General features: G+C 39.6%; 1 protein-coding gene across 2 annotated transcripts; it reads left to right on the forward strand.

Annotated features, from left to right (window-relative positions):
• Positions 1-4,713: 4,713 nt before the first annotated feature.
• On the forward strand, positions 4,714-17,512 carry tmem39a (transmembrane protein 39A). 2 transcript variants are annotated; one of them, XM_038702276.1, is made up of 9 exons: positions 4,714-4,987; positions 10,324-10,537; positions 11,117-11,339; positions 11,665-11,748; positions 11,880-12,034; positions 13,171-13,528; positions 13,642-13,829; positions 13,929-14,049; positions 14,622-17,512. In XM_038702276.1, exons 2-9 carry the CDS (start codon positions 10,425-10,427, stop codon positions 14,859-14,861), a joined length of 1,482 nt encoding a protein of 493 aa, XP_038558204.1. In that variant the 5' UTR covers positions 4,714-4,987; positions 10,324-10,424; the 3' UTR covers positions 14,862-17,512. The 2 variants fall into 2 exon arrangements, with proteins under 2 accessions (XP_038558204.1, XP_038558205.1); XM_038702277.1 differs by having other exon boundaries at positions 4,714-4,969.
• The last annotated feature ends 20 nt before the right edge of the window (positions 17,513-17,532 follow it).

Raw genomic sequence — 17,532 nt, forward strand, 5'->3', positions numbered from 1 at the left:
TCATCTTTACAGCAGTGATTAGCATATCTGTCTTTCATGAATTATAGGCAGTTTGAACTATTGTAATGAATAATTTGTGAAATCAAACATCTGTTAAAATCAGTCACATGTTGAAAAAAGTGTTAAAATAACAAAAGGTTTTCATTGTTTCCTTTATGTTTTACTGATTAGTTTGAACTGTAATAGTATTATCTGTGATCTGAATAGTAAAGTTAAAGTAGTAGTAGTTAAAGGTACCTTGATTTTGTACTTAAGTACAGTAATTGAGCTAATGTACATAGTTATCTTAGGTAAATACTGTGAATATTACTGTAACTTGAATAGTGTGTGTGCTCTCTCCTTGTAAATTGTTGTATTCTTGTAAAAATGTATTGGACTAACATTCTCACTGAGGAAAAATCAGCTCGTCACTCTTGCGATTATATCTCCCAATTTTTCAGGGGATTAATGCTCTCAAACACAGTGAGCTCCACTTTGTCCGTAAATTATATTTCCGTGTTGCCTCCTCTTCAGATCTACAGTTTGAAGACGTGTGGAACCAACATGTGTTGAGGTGCTGGAGATGACAGGCCCCGTTCACTGCAGAAACAAAAGCTGTTTGGATCAGAGCTCCACTGAGAGGTGAAATGGCGCAGAAATTAGTTCAGCTGGACCGGGAAACCTTCTCTTGTTCCATCTGCCTGGATCTCCTGAAGGATCCGGCGACTATTCCCTGTGGACACAGCTACTGCATGAACTGTATTAAAACCCACTGGGATGTAGATGACGCGAAGGAAATCCACAGCTGTCTTCAGTGTAGGCAGAGCTTCACGCCGAGGCCTGTCCTGCTGAAAAACACCATGTTAGCAGTTTTAGTGGAGGAACTGAAGAAGACTGGACTCCAAGCTGCTCCTGCTGATCGCTGCTATGCTGGACCTGAAGATGTGGCCTGTGATGTCTGCACTGGGACAAAACTGAAAGCCCTCAAGTCCTGTTTGGTCTGTCTGGCCTCTTACTGTGAGAAACACCTGAAGCCTCATTATGATGCAGCTCCATTAAAGAAACACAAGCTGGTGGAGCCCTCCAAGAAGCTCCAGGAGAACATCTGCTCTCGTCATGATGAGGTGATGAAGATGTTCTGCCGTACTGATCAGCTGTGTATCTGTTATCTCTGCTCTGTGGAAGAACGTAAAGGCAAAGACACAGTCTCAGCTGCAGCAGAAACTACTGAGAGGCAGAGAGAGCTCGAGGTGAACATCCAGAAGAGAATCAAGGACAGAGAGAAAGATGTGAAGGTGCTTCAGCAACAGGTGAAGGCTATCAATCGCTCTGCTGATAAAGCAGTGGGAGACAGTGAGAAGATCTTCGCTGAGCTGATCCGTCTTATGGAGAAAAGAAGCTCTGATGTGAAGCAGCAGGTCAGATCCCAGCAGGAAACTGAAGTGAGTCGAGTCAAAGAACTTGAGGGGAAGCTGGAGCAGGAGATCACTGAGCTGAAGAGGAAAGACGCTGAGCTGAAGCAGCTCTCACACACAGAGGATCGCACACAGTTTCTACACAACTACCCCTCACTGTCAGCACTCACTGAATCTACAGGTACATCCAGCCTCAATATTCGTCCTCAGCGTTACTTTGATGATGTGAAAGCGGCCGTGTCAGAAGTCAGAGATAAACTACAGGATGTTCTGAGTGAGAAATGGACAAACGTCTCACTGACGGGGACTGAAGTGGGTGTTTTACTGCCACAAACAGAGCCCAAGACCAGACCAGCTGAATTCTTAAAATATTCACGTGAAATCACACTGGATCCAAACACAGCAAGCAACAAGCTGTTATTATCTGATAGGAACAGAAAATCAACATATATGAGAGAACAACAGCCTTACTCTCGTCACCCAGACAGATTTACTTTGTGTTTGCTGGTCCTGAGTAGAGAGAGTCTGACTGGAGAGGGAATGCAGGAGTTTGTGTAGCAGTCGCTTACAAGAACATCAGCAGAGCAGGGAGTACGACTGAATGTGGACTTGGATTGAATGACAAATCTTGGGCGTTAAAGTTTGACGGCAACGGTTGTAACTTTTGGTACAACAATGTCCAAACTCCTCTCTCAGCACCTCAACCCTCCAGAGTAGGAGTGTACCTGGATCACAGTGCAGGTATTCTGTCCTTCTACAGCATCTCTGAAACCAGGTCTCCACAGAGTCCAGACCACATTCACTCAGCCTCTCTATGCTGGACTTTGGCTTTATCTTAATTCTTCTGGAGACAGTGCAAAGTTTTGTAAAGTCAAATAGTCAGAAGTCATTTAAGGGACACTTCTGTGTTTTAACCCTTAAACTTATTTTGCCTTCATGTTTGTTGCTGAGAGCTGATTGTTGTGGCATTTCTTCACTGCACAGAGATCACCTGTCAATCGGTCATTATGGGATATTTTCAAACTGCATGCTGCAACAAATAATCGATTAGTTGTCAACAATTAAATTAATCGGCAACTAATTGATAATCGGTTTGAGTCATTTGTTAAGAAAAATTATCTGATTCCAGCTTCTTTAATGGGAATATTTCCTGCTTTATTTCATTTTATCTTTGTAAATTATGAGTGGCAGCACAATATGAAAATGTATTTCTATTTTTTTTCAGTGTACAGCTCTAGAAACTTACCTGGTTTCTGTTTTCCCCTTTTGCTAATATCACTGTGTTTCAGAAATACACATTGAACTAAAAATCTCTTACACATGGAATTAAAGTGTGTGTGTTTATTAATAAACATTTTTTCCTTTGGGGTATAACAAAACTGTTTATTGTTCTACTTACCATTTAGACTTTGACTTCAGTAATGGGTGTAAAGTTTTCAAAACACAATTATCTTGTCTTGGGAGCTGCATGACACATTTTACAATGAGAACATCATCATTGCACATGCAGAGCAGATACAGACAATAGTTTGTTTTGAGACTCTGAGCCAAGGCCTAATGTAGAACAAAAAGGTTTTTTATTTAACGAAGTGAAGCCTTTATTTCACAAAACCATCACTGTCAGTGTGTTGATAGCTGGCTATCAAAACTGAAAAGTAGCCAGCAGCCATCAATATTTGGCCCAACCCATGAGAATGTAAACAAAAGTGTGTGTGGGTGTGTGTTCGTGTGTGTGTGTGTGTGTGTGTGTAACTGTAAAAAACAACAGAAACAACAGGTTAAGCATGCAAGAATATGGAGCAGTCAGGTGAACGGGTGAGAGCCAATCATGACAAACAACACAAATACTAAACGCACAAAGTCCAAATTAAAACTATTGCATGAATGAATCGCAAGATTCAGAACCTTAAAATAGCCTATACTTAATTGGTTTCTATTCTTTATAGACCCTGTTAAAAGAATACTTTATACCTCTTTTCAGAACTCTGTTATTATAACCATAACCTAGTTTCACAAGACTCTTGATAGTAGTAGGGTCTGCTGTCACAACAGAGGTGAACTGTCTAACAGAGCAGCTCAAGTCGTATTTCTGAGTAGAGCTGAAAGGATTAGTTTAATAATTGATTAGTTGATCAACAAAAAAAAGCTGGAAACAATTTTAGTAAGTGATTGATTGTTGGTAATTTTTTCAAGCTGGTTCCAGTCTCTTAAATGTAAGGATTTGCTTAATATGGTCATAAACTGAATTTCTTTGGGTTTCGAGCTGTTGGTCAATTAAAACAAGCTCCGGGACATTTTAGGCACTTTTCACTATATTTTTTGACATTTATAGAGAAGCTAAACAAAAGAGCCAAAGACTTAGATCATTTTGGAGGGTGTAATTTGTGGTGTTGTGTTTCTAATGTTTTCTTTACCTATTTATATCAGTGAAGCTAGACTAAATATCAGAAACACCTCGCTTTATTTTTTAACAGCACTACAGCCTCCAAAATGAAGCTGAATCAAAAACTGAACATTATAACCTTGATGAAGGTAGCATTTATTGCAGAACTGTTTGCATTAATTTGACCTAAACTAGCAACTGAGTGGTGTTCCCAATAAGAGTGGTTAGTAAAATGATGTGTAGGCCTATAAGCTCCTTCAGCAAGTTACATTTGGTTATTTTGTTATCTGCTAGTTAAAGTCATTGATAGTTCAGTTCAATTCAATATGCTTTATTGGCAGGAATGTTTAAGTTAAACAATGTTGCCAAAGCAATTCGCAACAAAATCAAAAGGTTTACATGTGAATATCAGATAAAACAAGAAACAAAATTTAATACCATTCAATTAAGCAGTTATAAGTTTTTAAAAAAAGAAGCAAATACACATATAACATAAACTACAAATAAAAGTGTACAATATGTAGCCTAACTTGCCACAGTTGGCAGTGGCTGCCCCTCAGGTTGTGACACAGGGCCACATACTTGGCGGAAAGGTTTGTCGTCTGTACTTTCCTAGGATTATTCTTAATTTATTGTTAATCTTCAAGTTCTTTGAAATCTAGAATTAATAGATGGAATTTCTCAAAATGTTCTAATATATTTATGAAATTTCAGGACAAAATGCGTCTCTGTCTCCAGCTCACCTGTCGTTCACACACTCTATATTCTTTTGGTAACCAGTACTTTTTAATTAATAATTAATTCAATCTTTAATACAATCATTAAGAAAAGTTGGGAGGATGACAGCAGCGCTGACTCAAGACCAGCTGCTCGTTTGTTTAGTCACTGCGACTGTGCAGTCTTCCTTTAAGTCGCGCTCTGATGACGTCGCAGTGAGAGGAGGTGCGGGTTTGCCACGTCGGTCTCTGTGCAACGCACTTACACTGTTGCTCCCAAAGCCCAGTGCTAACTTTTAAAGCCGTTTTATGTTTACAGCCGGAGAGAAAGCGACCCTCCAGCTTCGCCGGTGCCGCCGTAGCTCGTCGTCACACCAGTGCAGTCGGGCATATTGAAGCTGGAAGGCGGAGAAATGCTCGGTTCTGTCTGGACGCCACACAACTGACTGATGCATCCTCGTTCACTTCACCCCCGCGTATGTTGTCGATGTTGTGTGAGTAACTGTGGCTTTAGAGAGCTTTTTAAACTATTTAGCTTTGTATCTGCGAGCTGCCTGCTAGCTACAAGCTTACACCTTTCTATTTTTAATGTATTTGTTAAAATTGAGTGCTCCCAAGTTTCTGCCGTGGACAAAATGACAACGCTGCCTGATGTTATAATTCAGACAGGCAGCTTCAGTGCATGTCTTAGCAAGTCTCTGTAAAAAGGAAAAAAGCCCACCTTATAACATAACAAAGTGCCTCAGTCCAACAAACCCACCAGCAACTTCATTTTCGCACACCTTTCTCCAGTTTCTTGCTTGGTCGCTTTTTCAGCACTTTCAAGAGGTCTTGTGGTGAGGTAAAAACTATAAACGTGTTGCACTTCTACAAAATTTCAATATACCGTCGCGCAATCACTCCACTGTAACTTAGTTGATTTCTCTATTTCACAGTTCCTGTTTTTACTTCTTTTCACTTTTTGTCTCTTTAGTCGCGCGTGTGTGTGTGTGATAACGGTTGTTTCCTGTTGAAGATTCAGCTTTATAATATTGGACCCTCACACTGGCCACAGACAGTGCTGTAGTATCACCTCCATCATATATCATAAGCCATATCAGCATAAAGGAAATGTTGATACAATCTGAGGTTGGATGGATGTTATCTGGCACTGGTTTGTGTTTCGTGTAAAGGGCTTATCACTGGCTGATGAAGTGGGCGGGACTTTTTTACCCACAGAGCAGTGGTGAAAAGATAAATTAGGCCCTGTACGTTTTGAATCAACCACATTTTACCAAATGGTTTATTATAGAGTTCTGTTACAACTGTACTAGCACAGATGGGACTTTATTTTCATTTATAGATTAATCTGAGGCTTATTTTGTTGCTAAATCAATCAGTAGGATTAGCTTGTGTGAGAAAATAGTGACATGTCCACCACCATTTCCCTGAGTTCAGTTGACATCTCCAGAGTGTTTGCGTTGTCTGACCAGCAGTCTAAAATCCAAAAATATCCAGTTTACTATCATACAAGACAAAGAACCAGACCAAATCCTAACATTTGAGAACTGGAACCTAAAAAAATGATTGATTACCAAATTAAATGACAATTACTTTTCTGTCGTGTAGATTCAAGTCTACTTTGTAGCCGATAAGTCAAAAGCTGTACCATGTATCAGGAGTTAATCTCTTGAGATGGATGCAGCCATCTGCAATAAGCTTAACAATGTTTCTCTTTAGGTTAATTGATTATTCAATTAATAGGCAACTGATAATTGATTAATGGTTTCTGTCACTTTTCAAGTAAAAATTTTGATATGATAATAAACTGAATATCTTGGGCTGTGGGAAAGTCCATCGGACATTTTCAGCAGTTGTTTTTTAAGGTAAAATGATTCATCGGTTAGTTGAGCTATTAATGAAAATAAACGTTTGTTGCAGCCCTAGTTCTCTCAGCTTGCACTGTAGCAAGTAGTTTTTAAAATTTTAAAACATCTTGCTGTGAAACAAATTAACTGGTCATGTCATACCAACCTTGAACATACAAAAGAAATCGGCATACATTCATTTAGAAAATATTTATCAAGGATTCAGGATTTAAGTTCTGATTAACTTCCAGTTTAAATAAATCTTTTCTATAGTGTGTTAAACATAATTGTGCTGCAATTGACAATGATTTTCATTACTGATACATCTGAAATGTCAGTTAACAGTGAATAATGTTTCCCAAGATGGATGACGTCTTCTGATTGCATGTTTTCATCGACCAACAGTCCAAAAGCCAATCATATTCACTTTAAATACAACATGAGTGGCTAAATCCTGAGAATGTATTTGTATTTTCTTCAAATTAAATTAGTCCATTATAAACTTGGTATCACATAATGCCAATTGTCTTTTTATTAACAAGGCTCTAGGCAACTATAATAGCCCAATCTGATTAATCAAAACAATCTATACACATAAAACATTGACACTGTGAATAGAAAAGCAGATATGTTTGGTCTAAAAAAAACAACACAGTGACTGAGGAAACAAAAAAATATTTAAAAAGGCCTTCATCTTTACAATAAAAGATAATGAGTATGAAATTGGTATTATGTGTCCAGTGACAAACAACGAAAGCAGTTTGGTGTTTCTTATAACAGTTGGTTTGACATGTGGAAGCAGGAGAAGCCCAGGTGTAATCAATAACGAAACGATTAATGGCTGCAGACCATGTAGGAGTGTCAGTATTGTTTATGCTGGCTCACCGGCATAACTGAAGAGCCATTATTGTGTGTGTGTATATGTGTGTATGTATGTATGTATGTATGTATGTATATATATATATATATATATATTTATTAGTGTATGTATGTTACACCTGTGCTTCCTGCTATGACAAGTTATCCTATTATCAGCATTTAGAAAGGATGCAAGTACTGATTTGAACTTGGAGTCTGGGAGTTGAGAAGAGGTTGAGGTATCCTCCTCAGATAGTGTTTTGGATAGCAGGCTGTCACTTAGTATCAGTGGACATGTAAAACTGTTCTATATAAAGTGTCTGCTGTCAGCTCTAGCACTGAATGGAAAAAACATACTCCTCACTAGTAATTTCATCTAGATATATGCGTGCCTCTACAAACGCCTCCAAGAGATTGTTTCCCCATGTGAGTTTAAGCAGGTTTCATACTCTGGATAAGGTGTAGATTGGTGACCGCTCTGTTTACTTTAAGCAGTGGTTTGACATTAGCCCGGAGTGTTGCCACAAGGAAGGCATTGGGATGGTTCTCCGATTTGGTGGCGTTGGTGATAAGTAGAACTGTTTCTATGAGGTGAAACCTCCGGGGCATAGCTAATTACTTAGTCAGTTTATGTACACTCATTTGCCAGTTTATCAGGTACAGCTAGCTAAAACTAACACAGTCTATTCCGGTCACAAATCCTACCTTCATGAAGGTTATAATGTTTAGTTTATGTTGAAGCAGTTTCAAAGAGGTGTTGATTCAACTGTGTGATCATTTCAGAGGCTGTAGTTTGTGGTAGAGCTGTCTTGCAATATACTGAGAGGTGTGTCACTGTCTGATACGAGCTACACCCTTAAAACAATCATAAGGTAACACCTCACAAAAGCCAACATAAGTTTGTTGTCTGACCAACAGTCCAGAACACACAGAAATTCAGTTTACTGTCACAAATGGCTAAGGAAACCAGAATGTATTTAATTATGGTGTATTGAAAGAATCAACCTCTAACAAATTAATTCACTTTTATGAAATAAAACCTTGCCATTCAGAACATAAGAGCAAAGGATATTTTATACAACAAATTAGGGCTGCGTAGAGTTGTCATGGTGCAGAAATTTCCCCTGCTGTGATTTATTGTTGTAACTAAGTCACTTACTGCAATAATATGTATCTGTGGATCTCACCTCACAGCCCAGCAAGCCACTAACTGCAGCTTTATGATCTGAGACAGCTAGCTGCTGGGTGCTAGTCAAAGTTACATTACCAGGCAAATGAATTCCTGCAGTTTGACCATGTCTTTTTCACACGTAGTTATATCATTACATTCAGGGCATGTCTATCAAGTACATTTACATACAGCAGCAACGCACACACACTCTCTCACATGAACACACATGCCGGTGTGGAGCAGAATGGGCTTCCATATAATGTTAACAACTGCACTTTGTGGAACTTTAGTATAGCAAAATTTAGTTAGTGAATGATAAAAAAAACAACAGACACACTCATTAGATTGTCGCCAAGTTGGCTAACCTTCAAAATAAACGGTGAAACAGCATAAAACGTGGCAAAACCTACATCTACTAAGTTTGAAATCAGGTCACGGACAGTCCCTACGCTTGAACAGTTACGGCACTCATATTGCTTGTCGAATTTTTGAAGCACACACTGGAGTGTAAAACAGAAAGGTGTGAATATAGCGGTTGTTGTGGCTGCTTGCCATCCACTGCGATTGGCTTGTCAATAGCGCTTTATTTCACGATTGCAGTTATCGCGACAGCCCTAGGGCTGCACAATTAATCGAATTATTATCGAAATTGCAATATTCAAATAGTGCAAACGGCAATATTTTGATAAATGTAAAATGTGTGACAAAATGGCATTATAATTAAGTACTGTAGGGCTGCAATGCCTAGATGTAAGAAAACACGTTTGTCACATCATGGTTTTAATAGTTTTTTTTTGCAGTGAAAATGAAAATTCCCCCTGATCGGGAGTCATCATCGCAAATCATAATATCTGTTAAATTGTTGTAATGTGATTTTTATTTTTTACCCTATCATGCAGCCCTTCAACAAATGCAATACATTTAATGAGTGTTTCTGTTGTTGTTTTTTTATCATCCACTAAGTAAATTGATCATAAAACAAGAAATGGGTTGCTCACCACCTCTGCTGGCTAATTTCCTGGGGTAAACACTGACAGGTTTGTGAGGGTTGAAATGTACCACTGACATGGTTTATGTCATGATAACATGTCATGCCTTTAATGTGAAGTAGGTTTGATAAGGACTGACTAAAGCAGTGCTAAACAAGACAAATTATTTGGTGCTGAGTCCATCCTTTTTTCTTTTTTTTTTTGATCTTTGAATAAACATGGGTGTGTTTGCATGTTTGAAAATGCAGCAGATTCTCATGCTGCAAACAGATTTCACACACCAAACCAATTTGACCTAGTAAGGCTATTTCATAGTTGTTGTGGCCTTTTCAAGGACACGCCACCATATCTGTTTGCTGCTTTTAATCCAAATTATTCAACATCAATAAAGATCTGGAGGTATAAAATGTTGTTTCAGGCACAGTATGTTAACATTGTTGTGCGTAGCATGAACACTGCAAGTTTTGCAAACATTTCCACAGTAAATCACATTCCCTTCAAGCAAAATGTGTTGTTAAACACATTCAATTTAAAGATACTCTGAATATGTTAATATACCCTTAAGGTATACTAGAAACCTAAGCATTAGTTATGTCCCCTCTCAGATAGCTAATGATTACGAGACATTTCGCTATAATGCTGACTGACAAATAAACTTGATATGGACAGCAAAGAAAACATAACAAATAAAATCAGTGAAGGAAAAAACCCCAAAATAGAACTGAGAAGTACCTCATTGGAAATAATCCATAATTAACTTCACTGCAGTTATTACATGTGTAGTGTACCATGGTACGTTGTACGTAATTTGACTACAGGCTGTAGTACTGTAAATATTGATCAGGCCTCAGGCTTGTTGGTTTTTTGTTCCTTGTTTCTACCGGAGTTGTTATTTTTTGGGGTTTTTTATGATCGGTTTACTGTTCTTGTTTTTACTCAGTCTTGTCTTTTGTTTTCTTCCACAGTGGCCTGGCTATACATGGTGGCTTATTGAGGAAAAGGAGAGGAGTTGCAGCACCTGTTGGTTGGTGGGCGGCGTCACTGGTTGCCACGGTAACTGGCGACCATGCCAGGAGGTCGCAGGGGTCCCAGCAGACAGCAACTAAGTCGCTCTGCTCTGCCATCCCTGCAGACTCTCGTTGGAGGCAACCTTGGCAATGGTACAGGCCTCAGGAACAGGTGATGAATTTAAATGGTTTCACCTGATAACCCACACTTTGAAGATTTGTACACCAACACTTGATTTACAGTGTAGATCTTGTGACTGTAAGCCTTTGTTGTCCACGTAGGTGGAAATTGTTTGAGAAACTATATTTAGACATGCTTCAAAAATGCTGTAGCATTGTTTTTACCTATATATTTTGCATGTCATTCAGAAATCTTAATCTTTAAATCATTTAAATTAGTCTTAACTTATCTTAGTTTGGTCATTCTAAATTTAATTTATTAGTCGAACGAAAGAACAATAGTAAATTGTCAAATTTGAATTTGATAATCAATGAATTGTTTCTCTGGTTCCTGTTTTTCATCTGTGAAGATTAGCTTTTTTTTCTATTTTATATAATCGTAAACTGAATATCTGAGTTTTGGACTGTTCCTCAGAAAAAGACATTTGAACAAATCACCTTGGACTCACCTTTCCACAATTGTGACATTCCAATCCCTAAACAAATAATGGAGTAAAACCTGCAACACACTCTACATCAAAGTTACATCTCTCTGAGTGTTTGTATTAAGTTTGTGTATGTCTTCTCTCAGGAGCAGTAACTCGGTGGGTCTGTCTGCTCCCCCGCTCTCAGCCCTCATTACTCCAGAGCCAGTCCGTCACTCGAAGATCCCCGAGCTGCCGTTGGACAGCAGCCTGCTGTTTGAGTTCCTGCTCTTTCTTTATTTGCTGGTGGCCTTGTTTGTCCAGTACATAAACATCTACAGGACAGTGTGGTGGTACCCATACAGCCACCCTGCTGCCTCTACCTCGCTTGTAAGAACACACACCATCAGCTCTGTTCTTTAAGAATGGATCTGGAATCTGTTGTGTTTTTGTTGTGTGTGGTTTTTTTTTTTTTTTAAGAACCAGCCTGCTCTATTAAAAATAAGTAAATAAGTTCTGGTGAAAATGGCTAAACACATCCATTCAGCCACTGCATACACCAACGCTTTATTTTGAGCTCATAACGTAACACAACTGATTTTTATTGGGCAGCTTCCGGTCAAACTTAATATGTACAATTTAAAAATGTCTTCATGGAAAACATTAATGCTTTTTTTTCTCCTTTGTATTTGAAAATTCTGGTTTGCCCCTGCAGAACTTTCATCTAATGGACTACCACCTGGCTATCTTCATCACAGTCATGTTGGCCAGGAGGCTTGTTTGGACTATAGTGTCAGAGGTAAACACACATACCTATACAATCAGCTAACACATTTTAGTACACACAGCTCCTGTGGGACTCAAACCCCTCTGATGGCAGTGCAACAGTCTTTCTGTTAACTAAGATATGCTGTCGTCTGTCTCATCCAGGTGTCTCAGAGCAGCAGCGGTTCACTGCTCCGCTATGTGGTTCTGATCGCTGCTCGCCTCAGCCTGCTGACCATGTGTGGCTGGGTGCTGTGCTGGACACTGGTCAACCTCTACAAGACCAACTCTGTGCTCAACCTGCTCTTTCTGGGATACCCGTGAGTCTTTAATACCCCCACAACAGTCTTCATCTAAATGCCAAGATAATATTGTACAACTTGTCAGTAGACCATGTCTCAAAGCAGAAGTGTGGGGGGTTTTAACACACGGTAGCTCTGCTTTAATCTTGAGAAGCTGCAGAGATAGTTTCTGTTCATTACTCACTGCAACTTACACTGTACTTTTACAGTAAACGGAGCCTTATTGTTGACCCTTTTCTTTCTGCTCGCCTGCTATTCACCGGTCTTATACAGAGTTTTACGATCATGCCGTGCGGTGGGTCTATTCCACCAGTTTAAAAACGATATACTATTCTTTGTGTTGTTCATCAATGGTGATAAATGATCCGAACGTCCCGCGAGGTGCAGACAACTCGGCACAACACCAGCAGAAGCGCAGCCAACGCCCTCTACCATAGGGTTAAAATTTTGGATTAATTCACGCACTTTAAAAAGATTTATTAAAATCTTCTTTCTTTTCACATTTTTATTTACAGCATTATATGTTGAAATTTATCCATAATAGGCTGTATATTAACTTACAGGGAGAAAAACAGTAGTTCTATGTAAAATGAGACATTGAACTCCACCATATAGCCAGATAGGTATGATCCTACTTTCATAACGAGATTGACAGTGAAATCAGGCTCCGCCCGTCCAAGCATCAAATTTTCAACTATTTGGGTTTACCCCTAATAATTGGCTACTTTTCTTGACGTACAGGAACCCCACAATACTCTGATTAGCACAACAGTGGTGAAGGAAAAACCTAAATTTATCAGCATGAACAAAAACCACAACACTTAAGCTAATGAGATTTTTCCTTTAGGCCACCACGTGTCTTTCTAGATAATAACCTTTTCAAAATAAATGATTCACACAGCTGCTCAGTCATAGCAATACATTAAGCTGTTTATAGTGAGCATGTTGATGTTTGTTGGTCTGTTTTGTTTTTTATGTGTGTGCTAATAGAAATGGACTTTGTGGACCCACACTCTTTTAATGTGTCTCAACATTTTAAATATGCACAATGTTTTTGCTTCACGCATCTCCTTTTGTTTCTGCCATTGTTTGACACTAAAACTCGCTGCCCTGTTCTTTTGTCCTCGTCACCTACCGCCATCCTTCAATGCCAGATTTGGTGTGTACGTCCCGCTTTGCTGTTTCCATCAGGAGGGAGGGAAAAGTCAAACGGCACCAGCGGACTGTGATTACCCAGCCGACCACTCGCAGACTGAACTAACAGAGACCCCATTCTTTCGACCACGTGACTTCCTCTTCCTGTTACGAGAGAACCTCAGAGAGCAGTTTTCCAGCACCACGCACATGCCTATTCACACCTGCCCACCACACACACAATCGCACACACCGGAGTTAATTCGAGCAGAGGTGGAGGAGCTGAAGAGCGACTTCAACCGGCGAATCAAGGAAGTGCTATTCAACTCGCTGTTCAGTGCTTACTACGTAGCCTTCCTGCCTCTCTGCTTTGTCAAGGTTGGTATCTGACACTTGTGGTTTTCATGCTCCACAATCCCTTCAGTACATCTCAATTTGCCTACAGTCTTGCCTGTGTTCTTGCTAACTTTTAGCTGCCTTCATTTCCACAGAGCACCCAGTACTATGACATGCGCTGGTCATGTGAGCATCTGATCATGGTGTGGATCAATGCGTTTGTGATGCTGATGAGTCAGCTGCTGCCCCCCAGCTACTGCGACCTGCTTCACCGCTCGGCGGCTCACCTGGGCCGCTGGCAGAAACTGGAGCATGGCTCGTACAGCAATGCGCCTCAGCATGTGTGAGTGGCCCATCGGTGCACATATTTGTACACACACAGAGGTTTAAAACATGACTGTTAATGGTTTGTGAATAACTGTGGTGTTGATGTGTTTTGCAGGTGGTCAGAAAGTACCACTTGGCCTCAGGGGGTGTTGGTACGACACAGTCGATGTCTGTATAAGGCAGTCGGACCCTATAATACTGCTCTGCCCTCTGATGTTTCCCATGCAAGGTTTTATGTGAGTATTTGTACTTTATACCATAGTGACAGTGGATGTTACTTGTACATTATTCACTTAAATGCTCAGAGAGGACAAAATAGTTAGGACACCATGACTCCTTGCAGCGTATTAAAGTGGAAAAAGTGCTGCCTCACGTGCAATAAAGATAGCTCTTGCTAACACCAGCAGAAAGTAGACTTTTATCACACAGCCACATATTTAATGAGTTAAGCTGGATTTATACTAACTTAAGGGGTTACGCTGTACCTACAGCTGCTACACGCAGAAAAGTAAAAGCAAGTGGCACAATCCTACACTACAAAATGTGTTGTAGAGTAATTGGTAAATTAATCTTACCATATTCTGTCGGAAGTACGGTGAACACATCTTTCTCCAACAGAAGTGCAGTTGTTTGTTCTTTTAGACAAAGTGTTACGAAAGTACCTCAATGGCCAATAAGGTTGCGCTCATCTGTAGTCACTTTATAGTGTCCACTCCCTGCATATTAAATATTTTTAGCTCTGAACTTCTGTGTGCTCTGTTATTATTTCCTTTTCTGATCTTTTCTTCCTGTCTGTCTCGTCTTCCAGTTCCTGTTCCACAAGCCATTGCGGATTCTGAACCTGCTGATCTGGATCGAGTCCAGTGTGGTTTTGTACCAGTTATACTCTCTGCTGCGCTCTGAGCGCTGGAACCACACTTTGTCTCTGGGCCTTATCCTCTGCTGCAACTACTATGTCCTTTTTAAACTGCTCCGAGACCGCATTGTGCTGGGCAAAGCCTACTCCTACCCTCTGTCCTCCAACAGTTTGGGGCTCAAGTCGCAGTAAAGGCTCTTCACAGTAAGACCTCACCTACGAACTTTGGACGTGGAGGGGAGATGATGGGTGGAGGTCTGGCAAAGTGGAAGACCGGAGGGTTGCTGAACTCTCATGCTGTGAGGTTAAGGGACAGACTGTGAACTCATAATTGTGTTTTGATACGGTTCTATTTTTAATGCAATGTTTATATATACCTATTTAAAAAAAAAAAAATTTATTTTGTATACTATTTCGAGTTACGCCGGGCATTACCACACTGACGACATTAGCATGTTGTGTTATGTTGTTGCTAGGCGACAGGGAAGTCAGGGAATGCCAGGAGGTGACTTTCACCAAAGATATTTTAAGTGTAGGTGGTCAATCACAGTACGGACTTGTCTTCTTACAGTCAGTTCAACCACATGAGCGAGTCAGAGCAGTGGAAAGAGATGTACTTGAGATCCTGAATCCTGATTGGGCTGCTTCAACTTTGAGGGCTTCTAAAGCTTAAATCTAGGACCAGTGGAACTGATGCAGCAGGACACAAACACTGTCACAACATCTTCAGCATGTTTTCCCTGGTGATTTTAAAGCAAAGTTGACATTTTGGGACATACACTGCTTTGTTTTCTGGTGGAGAGTTAAATGAGAAGACAACAGATAGCTAGCTTACAGTTGGCACAGAGACTGGAAACGTGGAAGGAGCTAGCCTGGCTCTGCCCAAAAGAAAAAATCTGCCTACCACCACCTCAAAATAATTAAATAATTATATCTGTTCAAATTAAACAAAGGAGAAATAACATGTTAATTAGTGAACTTTTGAGTTACTGATAAGTAGGTTTTTGTAACCTTTCAACAGAGCTAACCTTGCTCTTTCCTCTTGCTTCCAGATAGGCTAACCAGCTACCTGTGGTAGCTTTATATTTAAAAGGCAGATATGTGAGTGGTATACATTTTCCCTTTCTGACTTGCCGTCAGAAAACAAGTAAGTGTATTTCCAAAAATGTCAAACTTACTTTAAACTGAGCCTTATCGTGGATTATTACCACAAAGTGGAATAAATCTTTCCTACAAACTGGGAAAAACACCTTAGGTACACTTATCCACTGCCCCTGCAGAGAATGCTGTATTTGTCCTCATTCACTTTGCTACTGTGTTTTACTATCAGTGTCTGCTTGTTTGTCATCATTGACTATCTGGAGGGCAGTTACAGAACCAGTCTTTACAAACTTAGAGAGCAGGGTGTCAATAAGTGAGAAGGGATTGAGGTACTGTATGCATCCTTAAACTCCAAGCACACTCAAAAATGTGAAAAAACAAAACAGTTTGACCCTGTGTATTTTTAGCTTGTTATACAACCCTGCCGGGCCTGGCTATGATATAGAGTATGACACATTTGTGCTCTTAAAGGTCACCCAGTCCCTGTTAATTTTATTATTCAATTATGGAGCTTGACTGCTTAAACCATAATGGTATTGATGACACTTGTCCTTGTCTTTATGGACTGGATGTAGATAACAGAACAAATGTGGGTAATAATAGTTTTCTGTTGGTACCTCCAAGGACCTAATCTCTTCTCCACTGCAAATATTTGTCATTGTCATCACGCTCTCATATGGATTTGATAACGGGATGTTTAATAGTGACATTTCCATGGGAAAATCAAAGGGTGAAGACAGCTCATTACCAGTTCGTGTATTCTCAGTTACCAGAATGGTGTTACAAACAGGTTGCTTCACATGTTGTTGCCTTTCTGTTTAGTCTCACTTGTCAAACATCATCTTTCTCTCAAGTAGGTTTCTCTTAATGGGCCTTCTCTCGTTCACCAGCTCTAATCTGCTGTTTGTGCATAACTTCGGGCAGTATTAAGCATTAGTGTCACCCTGATAAACTGTCCAGTATTCAGATAGAAATCAGTACAACTTGAAAAGCCTTTTTGTTGGGTTAAAATCTGACAGCTTCAGTCAAGTTTCAGGTTGAGTGTAAAGTTTGAGGAGTTTTTTATTATAAACAAAAGCCGTACATGTGCATTATTTTGCTTTGTCTGCAAATTCGGCCCTGAAATCAGCTCCTTGCCACTTATGTTTTATTTGCGGCCATTTTCCACTTTTAACTAAATGTTGCTGTCGATTTGAATTGACTTGAATGTTTTTTTTAGTTGGTAGCACTAGCCTTCAATGGAGCACCATTAAAGAAATGTCAGTTTTATTAGGTGTTCTGCTATGTCACCTTAACTTGCCCATATCTCAATAACACAAAAAGAGGAAATTTTAAGGTTTGCTTTAAATCCTGTGTCCATGTCAATTCATACTTGAATGTTAAGTTTTTCCTCAAGTAACACACATTCTGTCTGCTTTCTTTGGTTTGGTGAAACCCATAAGATCACAGCTGAAGAAGAGATGAATAAATAATATTTAGAAAATATTTTGGGTTCTAATCACTTCTTGATCACATTGCCCTGAAGTGCACTTGATCTTCGTTTAGCCTACATTAAATTTAAGGGACATGTTTTAATTAAAATTGAAGCTTACTTGTGTTTCCTTAATTATAAAAGTTGGCAAATTAAGTTGCAAATTTTGTTTTCTATGTGCCATATCCCAGGATGCAGTTTCAGGGTCATGGTTGAACCTGTTATTCAGTGTGTCGGTGCTGGAGAAGTCTTAGGAGCTGGTCCTCATATATTTCGTCTTTTTACAGTGTT

This window comes from Micropterus salmoides, unplaced genomic scaffold, assembly GCF_014851395.1.
Source record: "Micropterus salmoides isolate LMB-PRFRI ecotype aquatic unplaced genomic scaffold, ASM1485139v1 Ms_hic_scaffold_6, whole genome shotgun sequence".
Lineage (NCBI taxonomy): Eukaryota > Metazoa > Chordata > Actinopteri > Centrarchiformes > Centrarchidae > Micropterus > Micropterus salmoides.